Source organism: Grampus griseus (assembly GCF_964374135.1).
Source record: "Grampus griseus genome assembly, chromosome: 19".
NCBI classification, from domain to species: Eukaryota; Metazoa; Chordata; class Mammalia; order Artiodactyla; family Delphinidae; genus Grampus; species Grampus griseus.
Genome location: NC_139013.1, coordinates 7,015,639 through 7,034,475, shown reverse-complemented (window position 1 = coordinate 7,034,475; position 18,837 = coordinate 7,015,639). Strand labels below are relative to the sequence as shown.

Genomic DNA, 18,837 nt, shown 5'->3' with positions numbered 1-18,837 from the left:
ATAACCATGATCTCTAAATAGAACAGGAATGACATTTGGAGGCAGATTAGTTATTACCGTAACAAGTCATATACATTTCGTGGCTTATAATAACACACTAATCTCAGTTTCTCTGGGTCAGGGGCACGGGTGCAGCTTAGCGGGGTGCTTGGCTCAGGATGGTCACATGCTGCTATCAAGGTTTCAGCTTCAATCTCATCTGAGGCTCGGGGGCCTCTTCCCAGTGCATGTGGTTTTAGCAGGACAATCTGTGGCCTCACCTGATTAAGTCAGGCCCACCCAGGAAAATCTCCCTTTTGATGAATTTAAAATTAACCAATTTGAGGGACTTCTCGGGTGGTCCAGCGGTTAAGACTCTGCTCTCCCAGTGCAGGGGGCTCAGGTTCGATCCCTGGTCAGGGAACTAGATCCCGAATGCTGCAACCAAGACCCGGCACAGCTAAATAAATAAATTAATTAATTAATTAAAAGAACTAACCAATTTGAAGCCTTAATGTCATCCGAAAACTCCCTTCACCCTTGCCATATAAGGTCACCTAATCAAGGGAGTGACATCCATCTCCTTTGTCATATAACCCAACCTACTCCTTGGTATGTAACACCAGGAGGCAGAGATCATGAGGGCCATCTTAGAATCCTGCTGACCACAGGAGTATCTACAGCAACTGTCATGTGACATGCAAATTTCTGTGATTTATATTGCGGAACCAGGCACAGGAACTAATCCTATTTTGATGTGTTGCCCAAATTCTCAGTTGAAGGAAGGACCGAGTTCCAGTTTAGCGAGAGATGTAAGTTTCTACCATCACAGCTCGTGGACACTTGACTCTCCAGTTTGACTCAGGTCTTCTAGCCACACTTCTTTTTTTTAATTTTATTTTTTTTAATTTTTGGCTGCATTGGGTCTTAGTTGTAGCATGCGGGATCTTCATTGCGGTGCGCGGGCTTCTCTCTAGTTGCAGCGTGTGTGTTTTCTCTCTGTAGGTGTGGCACGCAGGCTCCAGAGAGCGTGGGCTCTGTAGTTTTGTGGCATGTGGGCTCTCTAGTTCAGGCGCGCGGGCTTAGTTGCCCCGCAGCATGTGGGATTTTAGTTCCCCAACCAGGGATCGAACCTGCATCCCCTGCATTGGAAGGCAGATTCTTTACCACTGGACTGCCAGGGGAGTCCCTCTAACCACACTTCTAATCACACCAACTCCCCGGTAATCTTGTCCATTCCGTGACCTAGTGCAGCACTGGCCAATAGAAATATAATATGAACCACATGTGTTATTTAGAATACACTAGTAGCCCCATTAAAGCAAAGTAAAAAGTAACAGGTAAATTAATTTTAACAATAATTTTTATTTACTCCATTTATCCAAAATAGAATCATTTCAACATGTAATCAATATAAAAAATATTAATGATATAGATTCTTTTTTTACGTGAAGTCTTCAAAATCTGGTGTGTGTTTTACAGCCGTAGCAAATCTCAGTTGAGACTTGCCATGGTCCATTGCTCAGTTGTCCCATGTGGCTGCCATCTTGGAAAATGCAGAATTTGACTCTGACGACTCCCCGAGTTTTGCCTCCAGCTCAGACTTCTCCCCTGTACTCTGTACCCAATGACATTAGGTTATTTCCTAGTGTTGTAGAGAGTTTGTTACAATTTTTTGTTCTTCATAGCAACACAGAGCAAAAGTAATTGGGTTAAAATGCTTGGAAATCAGAAAAAGAAAAAAAAGGTAAAAGGAAACAAACACCCTGCTGAAACATTTGGAGAAATAGAAAAGGAAAAAAAAAAAAGATCCATGCAACATACAATGTAGGGTCAAGACCTGGGCTCAGATAACCGATTAATTGGAATTCATCAAAACGAAAAACTCTCTGCTTTTCAAAGGCAACGTTAAGAAAATGAAAAGACAGGTCACCGATTGGGAGAAAAATTTAAAGTAGATATACCAGGCTTCCCTGGTGGCACAGTGGTTGGGAATCCGTCTGCCAAGGCAGGGCACACAGGTTCGAGCCCTGGTCCAGGAAGATCCCAAGTTCCGTGGAGCAACTAAGCCCCTGCGCCACAACTGCTGAGCCCACGTGCCTGGAGGCAGTGCTCCGAAAGAAGAGTCCACCGCAGTGAGAGGCCCGCGCACCACAGTGAAGAGTGGCCCCCGCTCACCACAACTAAAAAGAAAGCCCTCGTGCTGTAGCAACGACCCAAAGCAGCCAAAAATAAGATACATAAATTAAGGGGGGAAAAAAAAGTAGATATACCTGACAGAGACCTGTATCCAGAATCTATAAAGAACGTTTATGATTTGTGAATAAGAAAACAACACTGTTTGTAAAAATACACAAAAGACTTGAGCAGACACTTGACAAAACAAAATATAGAAATGGCCAATAAGCACATGAAACGATGCTGAACAACACCGGCCATCAGGGCAATGCAAGTCACAACCAGGAGATAATCTCTTAATACCTACAAGAGTCATTAAAATTATAGAGTGATTTTTTTTTTTTTCGGTACGCGGGCCTCTCACTGATGCGGCCTCTCCCGTTGCGGAGCACAGGCTCCGGACGCGCAGGCCCAGCGGCCATGGCTCACGGGCCCAGCCACTCCGCGGCATGTGGGATCTTCCTGGACCGGGGCACGAACCCGTGTCCCCTGCATGGGCAGGCGGACTCTCAACCACTGCGCCACCAGGGAAGCCCCTAGACTGATTTTATGACGTGCTGGAGGGGATGTGGAGCACTAGAAATCTCTTGCATCACTGATAGGAATGCAAAATGGTAGAACACCATGGGAAACCTTCGAGCAGTTTCTTACAAACATACACCTAGGGGACTTCCCTGGCGGTCCAGTGGTTTAGACTCGGTGCCTCCACTGCGGGGCCCATGGGTTTGATCCCTAGTCGGGGAAGTAAGATCCTGCATGCCGCATGGCGCAGCCAAAAAACCAAACAAACAAAAACAAAACAAAACAAAAAACCCATACACCTAGCCTATGACCCAGCCATGTGCTCCTAGGTTTACCCAAGGGAAGTGAAAGTGTACGTCCACAGAAGGACCCGGACATGATCGTTCATAGCCACTTTATTCATACCAGACCTATGAAAACCACCCAGATGTCCATCAACAGGAAAATGTGATCCATCCATACAATGGAATACTCCTCAGCAGTAAAAAGGATTGGACAACCATTATATTCGACATGAACGAATCTCAAAAACATTATGGTGAGGGACAGACACAAAAGAGCACATACTGTATAATTCCATTTATACGAAATTTTAGAAACGGAAAAGCTGCACTATAGTGACACAAAACAGAAAGTGATTGCTTCTGGGGTTGGGTGGGGGAGGTGTTGACTAGAAAGAGTCGTGAAGGAACTTTCTGGGTGACGGATACATTCCACAAGTTGCATTTATCTTCATTCAACTAGTAACTTTTTCTGCAGGTCCAGGAAAGCTTCCTGGAGGAGGTGGCGGCTAAGCTGTGCCCTAACTGACGTATAGGAGTTGGCCAGACGAAGCGGGTGGGTGTTCCCGGCAGGGGTGGGATTTGGCAAAGGCCAAGTGGCTTGAATGGAGTCACTGGGTTTAAAAAATTTGGAACAATTAAGTAGAGGGTTAGGGGTTCGATGCCTCGACGCCTGAGTCCTATTCCTGACTTGCTTCGGGATCCCGGACATGACCTCCCTCTCTTTGGGCCTCTCATTGCTTCATTTTTCCCTCAGGAAAATGGGCACGAGCTCCCTTATTCCTCCTGGATTTCCCACAGACTATGAGAAGCCGCCGAACGGATGATGAGTGACAGTTCGTTTGAGCCAATCGCTGGAGCCTAAAGCCCTGCCTTCTTTTCTCGTGGGCCAATCGCCATGTTCTCCTTGAGGCCGGCCGCTTGGCGGAGGTTGGCCAAAGGCCTCGTGACGTCACAGATTTGATAAACCAATAGCAGCTATGAAGAGGCGGGTCATTTTGGTGATAGACAGCTCTATTTCAAGATGTCCGCTTAGCGCGGGGTCCGCCGGGAAGCTTTGAGGCGGTGCTGGGGGAGTAGGGGCGGGAACTCCCTGTAGATTTTGCCCAATCATCAGTCGTACTTCTTGCGACAGACAGGCAGTCTTTCCCATCCCGGTCGACTTATGGGGGCGGGGTTCGGCACGCCAGACTGGGCGGGCCCCTCGACTTTGATGGGCGTTTTCTTCACCCAATTGCTAAACGGTATCCCCAGACGGGTCGCCTCCATTGCCAATGAGATCTCCAGGCGGGGTCGCGGTGGGCGGGCCTTGGACCCTCCGGTATAAGGCGGTCCCGGGGGAGTGCGGAGAAGGGGGGGGTCTCGGCGGCCGGAGGAGGAATAGGCGCGGGTGAAGATGGCGGCAGCCGAGGCCGCGAACTGCATCATGGAGGTGAGCGCCTGGAGCGCCGTCAGGGGCAGGGGGCAGGGGGCGGTTTGGAGGTCGGTATTTTATGCCTCCGTCTTGGGGAAGGGGCTCTTAAGTCGCCGGATTGGGGCTGAAAGCCCCCAGCCGTACGGAAGGGGCGTCGCATTCTCCGGATATGGAGATACCGTTTGAAGTGCGGGTTCCCTAGCTTTCGGGGGCCTGAGGCAGCACGCCGCTCCGAGGGTCTCCTGCCCCCTTCCACGTGGAGGAGGGCTGGGGGCGCTTCCGGCCTGGCCCCCACGTGGCCGCGGCGCGGTGGGTGGGGAGGTGGTGTGCAGTGCCCGCTGGCCCGGCGGGTTCCACGTGCGGGACAAAGGCCCCGCCCCCGGCCGGGGGAGGGGCGCCCCGGGGGGGCGGAGAGGAGGCTCTGACCCTCCTTCTGAGGCCCCCTGACCCCCTCCCCGGGGATCGTGACAGGCACCTCGGGATGGGACTTACTTGGGGACCTCCGCGAAGTAAAGAGTCTCTTGGGAGGGGCAGTGTATCTCGACTCTCAACAAATCCCTTCCCGGACCAGGGCATCTGTTCAGGCATCCGTCCAGGTTTCCTGCACTCTTGCGTTGAGATTGTAGGAAGACGAAAGATTGGTTCCCTCCGGGCCCCCCTCCCACCCCCTGTTTCCTGTCCCTGGATTCTCCCCTCTTTGGGAGCTAGGGGGATGGGGCATGCCCCTGTGACCTCCCTTTGGTTGGTGGGGGGGGGGCATCTAGCTGAAGGAGATCCTTCCGGCTTAGGCCCTGTGCACCCCCTTGTGGCCATTTCTGGGTGTGTGGGAGGGACATCTTTTTCATGGGGCGTGTCCCAAAGCCCACCTCCCGTCGAAGCCCTCCCGGGCTAGGGGAGGGAGAATCTGTACTGGGAAGGGGATGTGAGGGAATGGACGCAGCGAACTTTACCCCCTTCTGGAGCCCGTTCTCTCCCTGGGGCATTTGTGAGGGTGGGAGTTGACCTCCCTTTTCCTGAGGCCCTGTTTGAGGGTCCTGAGCCTGGTTGCCTGAAATGGTGTCCCGTGAGGTTTGATTCTCGTGCAGCCCTATGGGGCTGGTTCCGGTGCTGTGTTTCAAGCGCTCTGGGGGCTTGTTTGGCGGAGGTATCGGCGGTGTTGAGAAATGCGCCCCGGTGGGAAAATCCTCTCACCAGCAGCCCTTCTTAATCCACGTCATTCACTGGCTTGGGAGGATAGAGGTGGGGCTTGGAGTCCAGGGGGTCATGTCTGTGATTTCACGCTTCTTGGAGCCTAGAGGGTGGTTACATCAGGAAAAGCTGTAATCTGATGGAGTTTCCCTACTCTCACCCCTTACCTTGTAAGCAGTATCTGGAATGGGAGGTCGGCTCCCAAGATGCATACCTTGGGGGGCAGCCCCTAGGGGTCACTCCAATGACTCCTATCCCCCTCGGCTGTCTCCTGGACCAGGGCCTGTGTGGGTGAAGGAAATATCTTCCCCAGAGGTTGCCCCAGGACTTTGCCCCACACCTGGGGGGTTTCAGGGCCTGGGATGGTTGTTTGAATGGAGGGTAGGTGGGCTTGAGGGTCCAGAGTCTGGCCTCCTCCCTGGTATTCTACCCTCCTGGGCAGCGGGTGATAATCGAGGAGGTTGGCTCTCACTGGTTTTGTTTGGGACTCCCTGAGTCCAAGGCAGGAGCTAGCGGCCGGGGTGCCAGCTCTGGTGGGGGCGTCTGTGTGCCACACCTCCTTTCTGGAATCCTCTCAGACGAGAGACTGGTTTGCGGAGGTGGCAGGTGCCCAGTGGGTACACCCTGCCAACCACCCTCCCCCAGCTACTCATGGAACCCCAGGATGGGGGTTTGTGTCAGGAAGTGTCACCTAATCTGGGGGGATTAGGTGATGAGGGGGAGTGACAGCTGGCAGTGCCTGTGTGCCCAGTGGGTGCCAGTTCCTCTGGCCTGGATGGGGGAGGTGTGTCATCAGGTGCCTGGCCAAAGAGGGGCAGTGTGGGTGCAGGCCACCATCTCTCCAGCCACAGCTGGGATAGAACCCCCCTTCCCCTTCTACTCCCCCCCCACCTGCCCCGCACCCTTTTAAAAACAGCCTTGCCTCTTTATTTGTCCACTCTCCTCAAAAAAAAGCAAAATTATAGGAAATACCTCCTTGTCCCCCAAGAGCCCGGGTCCCTTGGCCTGGCCCTCCCCTAGTCACTCCCAGTAGCTAATCCTTTCTCCCTGTTACTCTCTCCTAGAATTTTGTAGCCACCTTGGCTAATGGGATGAGCCTCCAGCCGCCTCTTGAAGAAGTAAATATCCTTTTGTGAGACCCTTCCCCACATATACATATCTTGTCACACATCAGGCCCTTTCTAGTGGTCTTAACTATGATCCCTCCTGCTTCAAATCAGTTTACCCTGTGCCCCGGAAACACTTAGTACAAACTCCCTCCAGGTTTGTGGCCCCTATCTGGCCTCCCCCAACACTGTGGCTACTTCCTTAACTCCATTTCCAGCCCCCCCTTTGTCCTTCCCTATGTCTGTCCCCGTTCTGCCTTCCCCTCTCCTCCCCTCCCCAGCTGTGGGCTGAGCTAGAGACGGGGGCAGAGAGACTGGAGAGATGGTAGGCGTGGCTGAGGTATCAGGGGTGCTCTCCTGGATGGTGCTCTGGGGGGGTCCTGGAAGAGGAAAATGGGGTGTTAGGTTTGGGGGTTCCTGGGAGAGGCAAGATGGCAGGCGGGGCCTTTAGGGTTGCCATGGTACGGTTTGGGAGGGTGGTTCTATACTCCAGGGAGAAGTAGGGACCTGGAGGCTTAAGAGTCTGTGGGGAGCCCCCAGGTTTGACCCCTGTTCCCATCCGCCCCCTCCCAGGTCTCCTGTGCCCAGGCAGAAAGCAGCGAGAAGCCCAACGCTGAGGACATGACGTCCAAAGATTACTACTTTGACTCCTATGCTCACTTTGGCATCCACGAGGTGAGTATGGACAGACAGCTCATAAAGCTGCTGCATCTTCAGGGGGGTTAATGTTTGGGAGGGCTGGAACTTAATTTCCAACGCATGCGCACTGCCTTCCCTGGCAGTGGGCCTCCCCTCTGCGCATGCGAGGCTCACGCTCCAGGGTCGCCTCTCCCAGCCGTTGCCTTGGAGACAGAGGTTAGCCTGGCTCTCTGCTGGGCCCCTCTTGGGAGGCTGGGGTGGGAGCGCGCATGTGTGCCTGAGACTTTAGCCAGAGTTCAGGGCCTGCCGGTCTCTGCCGCCCTCTTGTGACCGGCGGCGGGATTGTCCCCCAGCTGCTCGTGCCCAGTGTGCTGAAGGCTTCTCGATCCTTTTGCACGCGATGGAGGCCGAGGTCCCAGAAAGCAGCTGGGATGGAATTGTGAAGATTTTTCTTTTTTTAATTGTTATAAAATATACATAACAAAATTAACCATTTGCAAGTATGCGGTTCAGTGGCATTAACTTACTGAGGACTTTTTAAAGCCAAGGCTCACAGGGGCTTAGGTGGCAATGGTAGAACCTAAGGTGGCTGATATGGGAGTTTAGTCCACCCAGTCCGATTTTACAAATAGGGAAACTGAGGCGTATGGAAGGGAAATGACTTGTTCCAATGGGACTAAAGCAAGTTAGAGGTCTGAGCTCTAGCTCTCGAAATGGTCAGTGTGTTGGAGGCCAGGGCACCCTGTTTTACAGTTGGGGATGCAGGCCCCCTCATGATATCTTTGTACCCACCCCCTTCAGGAAATGCTGAAAGATGAGGTCCGCACCCTCACGTACCGAAACTCCATGTTTCACAACCGGCACCTTTTCAAAGACAAGGTGGTGCTGGACGTGGGCTCGGGCACAGGGATCCTCTGCATGTTCGCTGCCAAGGCCGGGGCCCGCAAGGTCATCGGGGTGAGTGTCCTAGGCAGCAGGCGGGCCTGGGCCTGGGGACGGACAGGGGGCCCCTTGGGGCTCAGGGATTGGGTGGAGGGGGATGGGGACTGAGGGTGAGACTGGGGGGGGCTCTCACCCTCCCTTCTTCCTGGGCCCCCAGATCGAGTGTTCCAGTATCTCTGATTATGCGGTGAAGATCGTCAAAGCCAACAAGTTAGACCACGGTGAGCCCAGGAAGAGAACGGGTTGGTGGGGAGGGAGCGGGTGATCCCAGCTTCCCCGGGGCCCTCGGCAAGGGGATGGGGGCCACTGAACTCAAATTCAGGCGTTCCTCCTCTGTGGACTCTGGGCTGCCGACAGCCCAAGAATCCAGCCTTCTCAGAACCCACCACCTGACAAGTCATCTTAGAATCTGAGTGCAGAAGTCGCAAGCTCAGTGCCTCAGTCTTTAGAAAAGGGGGGAGGGGGAGCGGGGCAAGAAGCAGTCTTTCGTTTTTTCAGTGAGTGTTAGAGTCACGTGGTTGGCATATGAGGGCCTGTAGTAAGAAGTCTCCTACCTGCCTCTCAGCCGCCCTTCTCTGAGTGCAGCCAGTGGTCCCTTCCGGAGAAGTCTGTACCTATGAGCAAATATACGTGTGTGTGTTTCTACGTTCATGTGCTGGTTTTTGACACAGATAGCATTTCATACATATCAATACAAGTCTTCTGCCTTTTGTTTTTTTCACCTGCTTATCATGTGGTTTAACACTTCTCACGATGTTGAGAGGATCTTGCTTTTTGATGGCTGACATGATCTGTCTACACATACACCAGCTTTCTTAACCAAGCCCCTGGTGATGAGCATTTAAGCTTCCTAGGTTTCCATCCCCCTACGTGTAACGTCATTGTCATCTCATATACAAACTAGTGTATCTGTGAGGTCAGTTCATAAAAGTAGGATCGTGTGGGTCAAAAATGGAAGTTGGGCAGACACTGCCAAATTGTCCTTCCCACCTGCAAGGTTTGAGGGGCAGAGAACATGGGAAGATGGTGGGTTTTTCAGATGTGAGGGCTCTTGGCATTCTAGAAGCTGAAGGGATTTTATTAAAAGAGACTAATATAATGCATCCGCAAGTACCCATTACTCAGCTTTAAATATCTCCTTTTGAAGCAAATTCCGACTGTATAAGTACTGCTGCGTGTGTCTCTAATAGATAAGGCCATTTTAAAAGCATGACCTGGGCTTCCCTGGTGGTACAGTGGTTGAGAATCCGCCTGCCAATGCAGGGGACATGGGTTCGAGCCCTGGTCCAGGAAGATCCCACATGCCGCGGAGCAACTAAGCCCGTGTGCCACAACTACTGAGCCTGCACTCTAGAGCCCTTGAGCCTGGAGCCTGTTCTCCGCAACAGGGGAAGCCACCACAACGAGAAACCCACACACCGCAACGAAGAGTAGCCCCCTCACCTCAACTAGAGAAACCCCATGCGCAGCAATGAAGACCCAACATAGCCAAAAATAAATAACATAAATAAATTAAAACAAACACACACGCACACACACAAAACATGACCTGGCAGTCCAGTGGTTAGGACTTGGCGCTTTCACTGCCGGGGCCGGGGTTCGATCCCTGGTCGGGGAACTAAGATCTCACAAGCTGCAGAGTGCAGCCAAAAAAAGACCATGACTGTTAGCGGGAAAATCTTTTTTTTTTTTAATTTTTCTTTTTTTGAAAAACAAAACAAAACAAAACCCTCGCATCAAGGCCTGACTTTTAATAGATTGCAGCGAGGGAGCTGCTCTGCTGAGTATGAAACCCTGACCCAGAAGCAGGTCGTCTACGAATGGTTTAGCAGCTTCCCCACGAATGTGCAGTGCGTGACGGGCGAGGGGTCAGCCACCTTTCTGACTGCGCCTCGTGTCCCAGGACGAAGGGCTCTCCGCACCGGGCCCTAGGCCTGACTGTTAGTGGCAAAATCTTAATGTCACCTAATACCTAATCCACGTAAAGTTTTTGCTCCTACCTCAAAAATACCCCATGATGAATGAATTTTAAAACTAAGTTAACAGGGTGTGGCTTCAGCTCGCGGAGTTCTTTGTAGATGCCCCAATACAACCCCCAGCCCTTCCTTGAGACGACAAGGGCTGTCCCAGTGGGGTCCCCAGGCCCTGGACCATCCCCCATCCCCCCCAAGGGAGGTGAGCAGATGGGCCTCCTCTGGGCTGGTGGCATGTGCCCTTGTCTGCCCCACAGTGGTGACCATCATCAAGGGGAAGGTGGAGGAGGTGGAGCTTCCGGTGGAGAAGGTGGACATCATCATCAGCGAGTGGATGGGCTACTGCCTCTTCTACGAGTCGATGCTCAACACCGTGCTCTATGCCCGAGACAAGTGGCTGGTGAGTCCCCCAGTGGGGTGGGAGCAGCTGATGCAGGCCAGGGTCCTTCGGCTGTTTTGTTGAGCATATGTCAGGGTCTAGGCAGAAAAGGAAAGCCATGCTAGGTATTTCCCACAGTAGCAGTGAATACAGGGGATTGAATACATCTACACAGATGTTAGGAGGCCCACAGCCAAGACAGGGGAGCCAGTACTGGAAGCTAGACAGGGACAGGGAGATGGTACAGTGTCAGGAGAGTTAGTGCCGGGAAGAGAACAATAACAGGGCATAGGGATAGGGAGGGACTGGGGGGCTGTGGTCCCAGGTGCTCAAGTCAGAGCAGGCCTCCCACGGGAGGTGACTGAGACCTGAACAGAGGATGGGAAGGAGCTGTGTGGGATCTGAGTGGAAAGGCACACTGGGCCAGGATTTCAGCCAGTGCATAGGTTCTCGGGCAGGAGTGCACCTGCTGTGTGTTGAGCAGCGGCGAAGTTGTAGTGGAATGAGGATCTGGAGGAGCACTGGGGGGCGCGGGGTGGGAAGCCAGGGCGGGGGCCGGGGGGGCCAGGGGGTGAGGCGAGGGGTGGAGGGGCCTGTGCAGATCTTGTGTGACCCCTGAGAGACTTTGCTTTACTCCTCCGGGGAGTGGGGGCGGGGGCGTGCTTCTGAGGATTCCTCAGGACCTCTGAAGGACAGGGTCTGACTTAGATGCTCCTGGGAGCCATCAGGCAGCCATCCGGGGAGCAAGCCGAGGGCTGAGGCTGGGGACCGGGGAGGGGGCCGCTTCAGGAGTCCACGTGGGAAATGTTGGTAGCCCAGACCAGGGCGGGGGCAGAGGTGGTGGATAAGGAGACAAAACGGGCAAGGAGACAAAATGGGGCAGCGTTGCCGAGGCCCCGCATCCTTCATGCCCTTGCCCTGCTCCTTTGCACTGTGCAGGCACCCGACGGCCTCATCTTCCCGGACCGAGCCACGCTGTATGTGACAGCCATCGAGGACCGGCAGTACAAAGATTATAAGATCCACTGTGAGCTCGGGGCCTGAGGAGCCCAAGGGGTGGGGCAGCTTGGGGCCGGGTGCCCCCACGGGCTCACCCCTCCCCTCCTCCCCAGGGTGGGAGAACGTGTACGGCTTTGACATGTCTTGCATCAAAGATGTGGCCATCAAGGAGCCCCTGGTGGATGTGGTGGACCCCAAGCAGCTGGTCACCAACGCTTGCCTGATAAAGGTGAGGGGGTGGGGTGGCTGGGTGTCCCGCAGGGTCAGCCCAAGAAGGGCCGGTGCGTGGGACCTCAGTGCACAGAGTGCTTGCTTGCCCGAGGTCTTGGGAGCCCGATGGATCTGCTGGAGGTGGCGCTAGACGCCTGGAGAAGCCACTTCAGTTAAAGAGCTTTGTGAGCCAGGCATGGCCCTTGGGTTCCAGAACAAGGCAGTGACATAGGCTGGCCCTGACCCCAAGGCACACCTCCCGGAGGGCACGTCCGCCCAAGGCAGGCAGCTAAGACCCCAGGCAGGGCCACCAAATGCAGAAAGCCCAGCACCACGAGTGAGTTTATACACACATGGGTCCCTGATAAAGACTACCAGCAGCCATCCTTTTTTGAGGTCTCCCTCCCGACCCACAGTATCAAATCTTGCTGGGATGCTCATGGCAGGCAAACCTGGGTGGAGGAGGGAGTTTGTAGAGGGAGATGGCAGGGCAGACGCCCTGACTGGGCGAGCCTCCATGGCCTGAGTCAGGAGTCACGGTTTTGCTTTGAGTGCACCGGGGAGCAGTCAAAGGATTTTAAGCAGGGATGTGACATGATCTGTTTTTAAACTGTCACACTGGCTGATAACGTGGAGTAAGGGATGTGGGGGGAGAGGGCGGGAGCCACGGAACCTTGTTAAGATGCTGCCGCATCGGAGGCGGGGATGGTGGCCAGGGGCAGGGTACAGGCAGTGGAGAGGGGAAAATGGGCGGTTCTCTAAGGACCAGTAGTTGTTGTAGGAGGTCGAACTGTTGGATTCGGGCTGGAGTTGGGAGAGCAGGGAACAGGGCATCCAGCGGGGCACCCCCAGCTTTCCCCGCTGGGCCGGAGGTCGGGGAGTGGGGCTCACGAGGCTTATCCCGCAGGAGGTGGACATCTACACTGTCAAGGTGGAAGACCTGACCTTCACCTCCCCCTTCTGCCTGCAAGTGAAGCGGAACGACTACGTGCATGCGCTGGTGGCCTACTTCAACATCGAGTTCACCCGCTGCCACAAGAGGACCGGTTTCTCCACCAGTGAGGCGGGGCCCTGGGGCAGCGGGGGCCCAGGGGCCGTGGGGCATGTGACAGGCGTGGCCAGAGGGAGCCACGGGGACACCGAGGACCCGGGTTCTGACGCCGGCTCTGCCAGCCAACCTAAGCGTGCGGTGCCTCCGCTTCCCCACCCGTGAAACAGCCCCTCCCAGGCTTGACAAGGGTGAAGGGGCCACAGTCACCGCTTAGTTGGTAGTCACTGGCCGCTGGGGTGTCTGGGCAGAGGGGAAGGTGTGGGCTGGGAAGGTTAGGAGGCGGGTGAGCCCGGCTGACCCGCCTCCCCCGCCAGGCCCTGAGTCCCCATACACGCACTGGAAGCAGACGGTGTTCTACATGGAGGACTACCTGACGGTGAAGACGGGCGAGGAGATCTTTGGCACCATTGGCATGCGGCCCAATGCCAAGAACAACGTGAGGCTCTGGGGGGGGTAGACTCAGGCGTTTTGGGGCCCCAGCACCCCTCAGCCCCAAGCCTGCCAGCCAACCTGGCTACACTGTGCTCTGACCTCATCTGTCTGGGGGCCCCCCAGGTCTGTCTATGGACCACAGTTTTATTGAGTACCTACTAGAAACCAGGGGGCCCTGGGGCCCCAGCGGTGATCAGGCTGAACCCCTGCCCTCCTGGCACTCATGTTCTAGACACAGGACAGTCACGTGGTAAATGCCAGCGGGAAGTGAATTCTGTGTCCAGCTGGGAAAGGGGCCGGCAGGTATTTGAGCAGGTGGGGGCGGGGCCAGCGGGAGAGCCGACAGGATATCCTCGCCCAAGTATGGGGGTGAGGGAAGGAAAGGAGGGCCGTCTCTTGCCCTGCTTTTTTCTCCTGAGTACCTGGCAGGACGGAGCTGCCATCAGCCTGAGACACGGTGGGGAAGCAGGTCTAGGGCAAAGTCAGGAGCTTCTGTGGGGCCAGTGTGGGTGTGCCCGCTTTCTAAGTCAGGGATATGAGAACCGGTTTAAGCAGCTATTCTCAGCCAGGGATGATTTTGCCTCACCCACCCATGTCATTGTCTGGAGGCATTTTGGGTGTCAACTGAAGAAGGGGTACTGCTGGCATCTAGTGGGTAGAGGCGGGGGAGCTGCTCTATCTGCAGCGCACAAGATAAGAATCCCCCCACAGCGAGGAGTGGTCCAGCCCTAGATGTCAGTAGTGCAGAGGTGGAGAAAACCCAAACTAGAAACTGAGAGACCCAGAGAGGGAGGAGGAAGCTGGGAGCCAGGGGTGAAGTGCAGTGAGGACTGAGGGCAGAAGTCATTGAGGTCATTGGTGACTTTGCCCCAGTTTTTCCAGCGTGCTGGGGGTGACGGGCACAAGAGGGTTGGCGTCCAGGAAGCCTTGGAGGAGAGGAAGTGGGGACGGTGGGGTGGGACCACAGAGCTTTTTGAGAGGAGGAAGTTTGCTTCTTGTAAAAGAAGGAGAAAATAACCTGCTGATGGGGCTGGTTTTGATGGGGGAAATCATGATGCAAGAGTCAGCAGCTGAGCTCTGCCACCCCACCCAAGGCGGGGGGCGTGGCTGGGTTCTAGGTGGTTTGAGGATGTCACATGGAGCTTCTCACGGGGAGTCAGGTGGGGTTCAAGACAGATGCTGGGAGTGGGACCGGCAGTGTGGGGTCTCTGGGGAGGGTGTGTAGACAGCCGGGGGGCCCACGGCACCTCAGGTGGGCTGGGGTGGCCACCCCTCCCTACCGCACCCCCGCTGCCCTCTGTCTTGGCCTGCTCTGTCCCAGGTTCCCCCTCACGCCCGCACTCTCCCCACAGCGCGACCTGGACTTCACCATTGATCTGGACTTCAAAGGCCAGCTGTGCGAGCTGTCCTGTTCCACCGACTACCGGATGCGCTGAGGCAGCATCCGGGTTCTCCCACCCCGGCCAGGCCGGCCCTGCAAGGGCCCAGGGGCTGCAGCGTTCTTAGGCAGTTTCAGGGCTCCCCCTTCCTCTCCCTCCCTCCCACAGAAGGGGGTTTCTGGGGCCTGGGCCGGGGCGGGGCGGGGGGGTTGCGGGCACATCGTGACTGTGTTTTTCATAACTTATGTTTTTATATGGTTGCATTTACGCCAATAAATCCTCAGCTGGGATGGCTCAGCTTCCTGGGGGCGAAGTAGGGTTGGGGTTCCGTCCTTAGGTGCTGAGATGCCAGGCACCCGGAGCGTGGGGACAGCGCCTGCTGGTGGCTGCCGGTCTCTGTCACCACTTCTGTGTCTCTTGGTCTTACTACACCTCCACCCCACCCCCGGCCGTCTCTGGGGTTCCACAGCCCTGCTCTCAAGTCTTTGGCCCACCTCTGCCTTCAGGTCACTCGCAGGGCCTTCTCCACTGGCTCTCGGGGTCTGTTCCCCCCACCTCCCTCTCGGGCCTCCTGAGGCCCTGGTCCCTCTTGTCCCCACTGGGCCAGACTTCTGCTCCCAGCTGCCCTGCTGGGCTGGGCGAGGGCTGGGGTGTGGGTTCCCGGCACAGCTGGGCCCTTAAGTTCCCCAGAAAGCTCTCTCTCCCGCCTTCCCCCATCACACACATTGTTCCTCTCTGGCTGTTCTTTCCTGTCCAGGACCCTCCAAGGCCAAACCAGGGCTGACTGGCAGTGACTACTGCCCTGCCCTCTCCATCTGGGGAAACTGAGTCGGGGGGGTGATGGAGGGGGATAGAGTTCTTTTATTTATTTTTGTGTGCATTGGGTCTTTGTTGCTGAGCGCAGGCTTTCTCTAGTTGTGCTGAGTGGGGGTTACTCTTCGTTGTGGTGCGCGGGCTTCTCATTGCAGTGGCTTCCCTTGTTGCGGAGCATGGGCTCTAGGCACGCGGGCTTCAGTAGTTGTGGCACACGGGCTCAGTAGTTGTGGCTCACGGGCTCTAGAGCGCAGGCTTAGTAGTTCTGGCGCATGGGCTTAGTTGCTCCGCTGCATGTGAGATCTTTCCAGACCAGGGGACCAGGGCTCGAACCTGTGTCCCCTGCATTGGCAGGCGGACTCTTAACCACTGCACCACCAGGGAGGTCCGGGGATAGAGTTCTTTGTGGGGGTGGGTGCCTGCTACCTCCCCCATCCTGGCTCGGAGCTCGGGGGGGTTCCCACCCTCTGCCACACTTTACGGAGATGCACGTTGAGGTTCCACTACCCTGCTTCACAACTCCCCAGGGGCTGTCTTTTCAGCCCCTGCTGCTGACATGGTGTCTACATGTGCCTGCCCTTCCTTTCTCGAGTAGCTGGTCCCCCAGGTCTCTGTCCACACGACCTGGATCACCGGAGACGGAATCCCAGGCTTTTCTTTCCATGGCCCTCCTACACCTGCTTCAGTACAGCTGGAGCTCTAGGCCTGCCTGCACCCCACACCCGTCTACATCTATTCCTCTTCTACCAGGAGGGTGTTAGGGCTCAGACTCTACAACTTCAGTTGGCTGTCTTTGCCACCTGTCCCAATTGCCAATGTCCCACATTGCCCAGCCCCCTCTCTGGAAGTCGCCTGTCCCCTGAGACTTAACGCTAGTCTGGTCCCTGACAGATGTGGGTGAGTTCGCATCTAAATAGCCTAGCACTTCCCCGCCCCCACCCCTTTCCTGGAAGCCAGAAGCTGCGACGTCACTTGCAGGTGTCAGCTGCCCCGCCCCTCCTCTCTCCGCCTTAAAGGGGTCGCGTCTCCCGAGGCTTCCCAGGGGCGTAGATAGCACCTCGGCGGGACCCGTGAGGGCTCCGTGGCCGCGGTGCGGGAGGTGGGTGTCCGGATCCTAATCCTGCCCTTCTGGCGTGGTGTGGCTCTTGGCCTCCGTTTTCTCGGCCTGAGAAGTGGGGACGCCCGGATTCCTCGCACTGAAGCAGGCGCTCAGGGGGCATTTTCCAGGCCCGGGAAGGGGGTGGGGCAGCAGCCCAGAGGAGCCGCTTCACCCACCGGTTTCTCGGACGCCGCCCGCCCCACCCCCACGATGACCGCCCACATCCTCCTGCTGTTGCTCCTCGCCTCCTCCACCCTGGGGGACCCGGACTCCGCGGGCAGGTGAGAAACGCCGGTGTCAGCGGGGACACAGCCGGAGGGAGACCGCGAGGGGCGTGCGACCTCTCTAGGCGGTTTTCCGCTTCGGTGGAATCGGAAGTTGATCAGGAAACGCGCCCGCCAATCTCGGAGTTCTGGGTCGCCCACAGGGCTCCATTTCTCGAGTGGATTGTTTGAACCCGCTTTTCTCTCACGCTCCATCCCCAGGCGGCCCCAGCGCCAGGTCTCCCAGCAGCACAGGCACCTCTGTTCACTGGGCACGTGCCAGACGCACCGCCTGCCAGAGATCATATACTGGCTCCGCTCTGCCTCCACCAAGGAGCTCTCAGGGAAGGCGGGCCGCGAGCCTCAGGATCCCCACAGCTATGGGCGCCGCCGGCGGCGCGCGGCCAGACTCCTGCTGCGTCTCCAGGACCCCAGCCTGAGGCAAGGAGGCCAGCGCAGTGCCCGGCTCTCTGGGTGATGTTGGGCACATCTCTGCTAGTCCGCTGGCTTCAGTCTACCCATCTGTGTATCGGGGCCGTGACCCCAAGTTTCTTTTCCCCTAACTCCACCTCCTGGGCTCTCCCCAGGCAGCGACTAGGCTGGACCACGTGCACACCGGACCCAGCATGGACAAAGAATATTAACGTCCAGAGCTGAATAAAACGAGAGTTCCATGTTTCAGTCTCTGCTTGTCTGTGCCCATTCTGGCCTCCCAATCTGAGCTCGGTCCCTGAGCCCCTCACCTTTACCCACGCACTTTTCCCTTCACGGAAGTCCCTCTGACTAACTTGAATCCAATCTGCTGTAGCACCTCCACGCCAACTTAATCCCTGCAGCTGCATCTTCCGTGGGTGGTTTTGGTGGGCCGACCTGACCCCAAAGCAGTCCTCCCCCCTCTCCTGGGTGGTAGGGCTGAGATTCACTCTGGCTCCCACGCGCGTGGGCTGTGAGTTCCAAGCTGAGCTTCCTTCCTCAAAGAGAAAGAAGAGAGACAAAGAGTGGACTGGAGAGCCGAAGAAACGGGTTCGGAGGAGAAGTGCTGCGTAGAACGGGGGAGGCCCAATGGTGGAGAATCAGGCGGGTAGGAGTCTGTGGGCTGGGAATCGAACGGAAGGAGGGGATTGGACGCTGGGATTCGAAGGGGGCGGGAACTGAGCGCGGGGATTGGAAGGGGGCGGGGATAGAAGATTGGAAGGGGGCGGGGTTAAAACCTGGGACTTGAATACCCGGCGAGGCACCCGTTAGACAGAAATCCGGGTTCCTGGATGTTGGATAGTTGGAGGCGGACAGGTGCTCCGGAGGCCCATCGACCAAGTCTTGGACTCACAGTCACTGGGATTGGGTATATGCAAGTGGGAGGCTTGAGTCCGGCGCTCTAAATCGGGGGTCGGGGGGGTGTACTCGGGCTTGGTCTCCAGGATCCGATCGGCGGACCCCTGACTCAGCGTGGTAAGTGCCGGACTGGAGGGGCCCGAGCTCCTGCGGGGGCTGGAGGATTGTGTCTTGGGTTGGGAGTGCGGGCCTCTCCATCACTTGTCCTCGACGCTCGCCTCTGCTCTCAGCCTCAGCATCCCTGCCCGCGAGGCATGCGCAGTAGGGTGCTTCCCCCCCGCATCCCCTTCAGCCCGGGGGCGGGGGGAGGGGACGCTGGGCTACCCCAGAGCGTATGAATTTATAGAGAACCCCCACCCAAATCCCTCCTCACTCCCACCCCCCAGCCCCAGCCTTGGAATGGGAAGCGGAAATGGAGTGGACAATGCCAACGTCCGGCAGGTGTTCGTTTCAAATGGGTTTAGGACTAATGTTTTTCCCGAGATCCCGCAACTCACCCTGGACCGGTTTCCCGCCCCGAACCCCGAATCTTGAAAGGCCCTTGCGGGGGGGGGGGCACTGTCCCCGCACCATGTTCTCAGAATAGCCGCAAAAGGGCTATTATCCCGCAAATTATCCCTCCTGCCTTTCTGTGTGTTCACAGAGGTCCCCAACTGAA

At 56.2% G+C, this 18,837-nt stretch overlaps 2 protein-coding genes across 3 annotated transcripts; both read left to right on the top strand.

Moving 5' to 3' along the window:
* The first annotated feature begins 4,296 nt into the window (after positions 1-4,296).
* Positions 4,297-14,956, top strand: PRMT1 (protein arginine methyltransferase 1). 2 transcript variants are annotated; one of them, XM_082677853.1, is made up of 11 exons: positions 4,322-4,392; positions 6,627-6,680; positions 7,242-7,343; positions 8,109-8,264; positions 8,407-8,470; positions 10,480-10,622; positions 11,541-11,628; positions 11,714-11,829; positions 12,718-12,868; positions 13,176-13,297; positions 14,646-14,956. In XM_082677853.1, the coding sequence occupies exons 1-11, from the start codon at positions 4,357-4,359 to the stop codon at positions 14,727-14,729; spliced, it is 1,116 nt and encodes a 371-aa protein (XP_082533979.1). In that variant the 5' UTR covers positions 4,322-4,356; the 3' UTR covers positions 14,730-14,956. The 2 variants fall into 2 exon arrangements, with proteins under 2 accessions (XP_082533980.1, XP_082533979.1); XM_082677854.1 differs by lacking the exon at positions 6,627-6,680 and having other exon boundaries at positions 4,297-4,392.
* A 1,732-nt stretch (positions 14,957-16,688) lies between these two features.
* ADM5 (adrenomedullin 5 (putative)) lies at positions 16,689-17,500 on the top strand. Its single transcript, XM_082677734.1, has 2 exons — positions 16,689-16,865; positions 17,070-17,500. The coding sequence occupies exons 1-2, from the start codon at positions 16,795-16,797 to the stop codon at positions 17,323-17,325; spliced, it is 327 nt and encodes a 108-aa protein (XP_082533860.1). The 5' UTR covers positions 16,689-16,794; the 3' UTR covers positions 17,326-17,500.
* Positions 17,501-18,837: the final 1,337 nt, after the last annotated feature.

Excerpts from the sequence above, each read along its gene's own strand:
- PRMT1 (XM_082677853.1), top strand. The coding sequence starts at position 4,357 with ATGGCGGCAGCCGAGGCCGCGAACTGCATCATGGAG. Across the intron at positions 6,681-7,241 it reads TCCAGCCGCCTCTTGAAGAA|GTCTCCTGTGCCCAGGCAGA; the intron begins GTAAATATCCTT and ends GCCCCCTCCCAG. Across the intron at positions 12,869-13,175 it reads GAGGACCGGTTTCTCCACCA|GCCCTGAGTCCCCATACACG; the intron begins GTGAGGCGGGGC and ends CTCCCCCGCCAG.
- ADM5 (XM_082677734.1), top strand. The coding sequence starts at position 16,795 with ATGACCGCCCACATCCTCCTGCTGTTGCTCCTCGCCTCCTCCACCCTG. Across the intron at positions 16,866-17,069 it reads GACCCGGACTCCGCGGGCAG|GCGGCCCCAGCGCCAGGTCT; the intron begins GTGAGAAACGCC and ends CTCCATCCCCAG.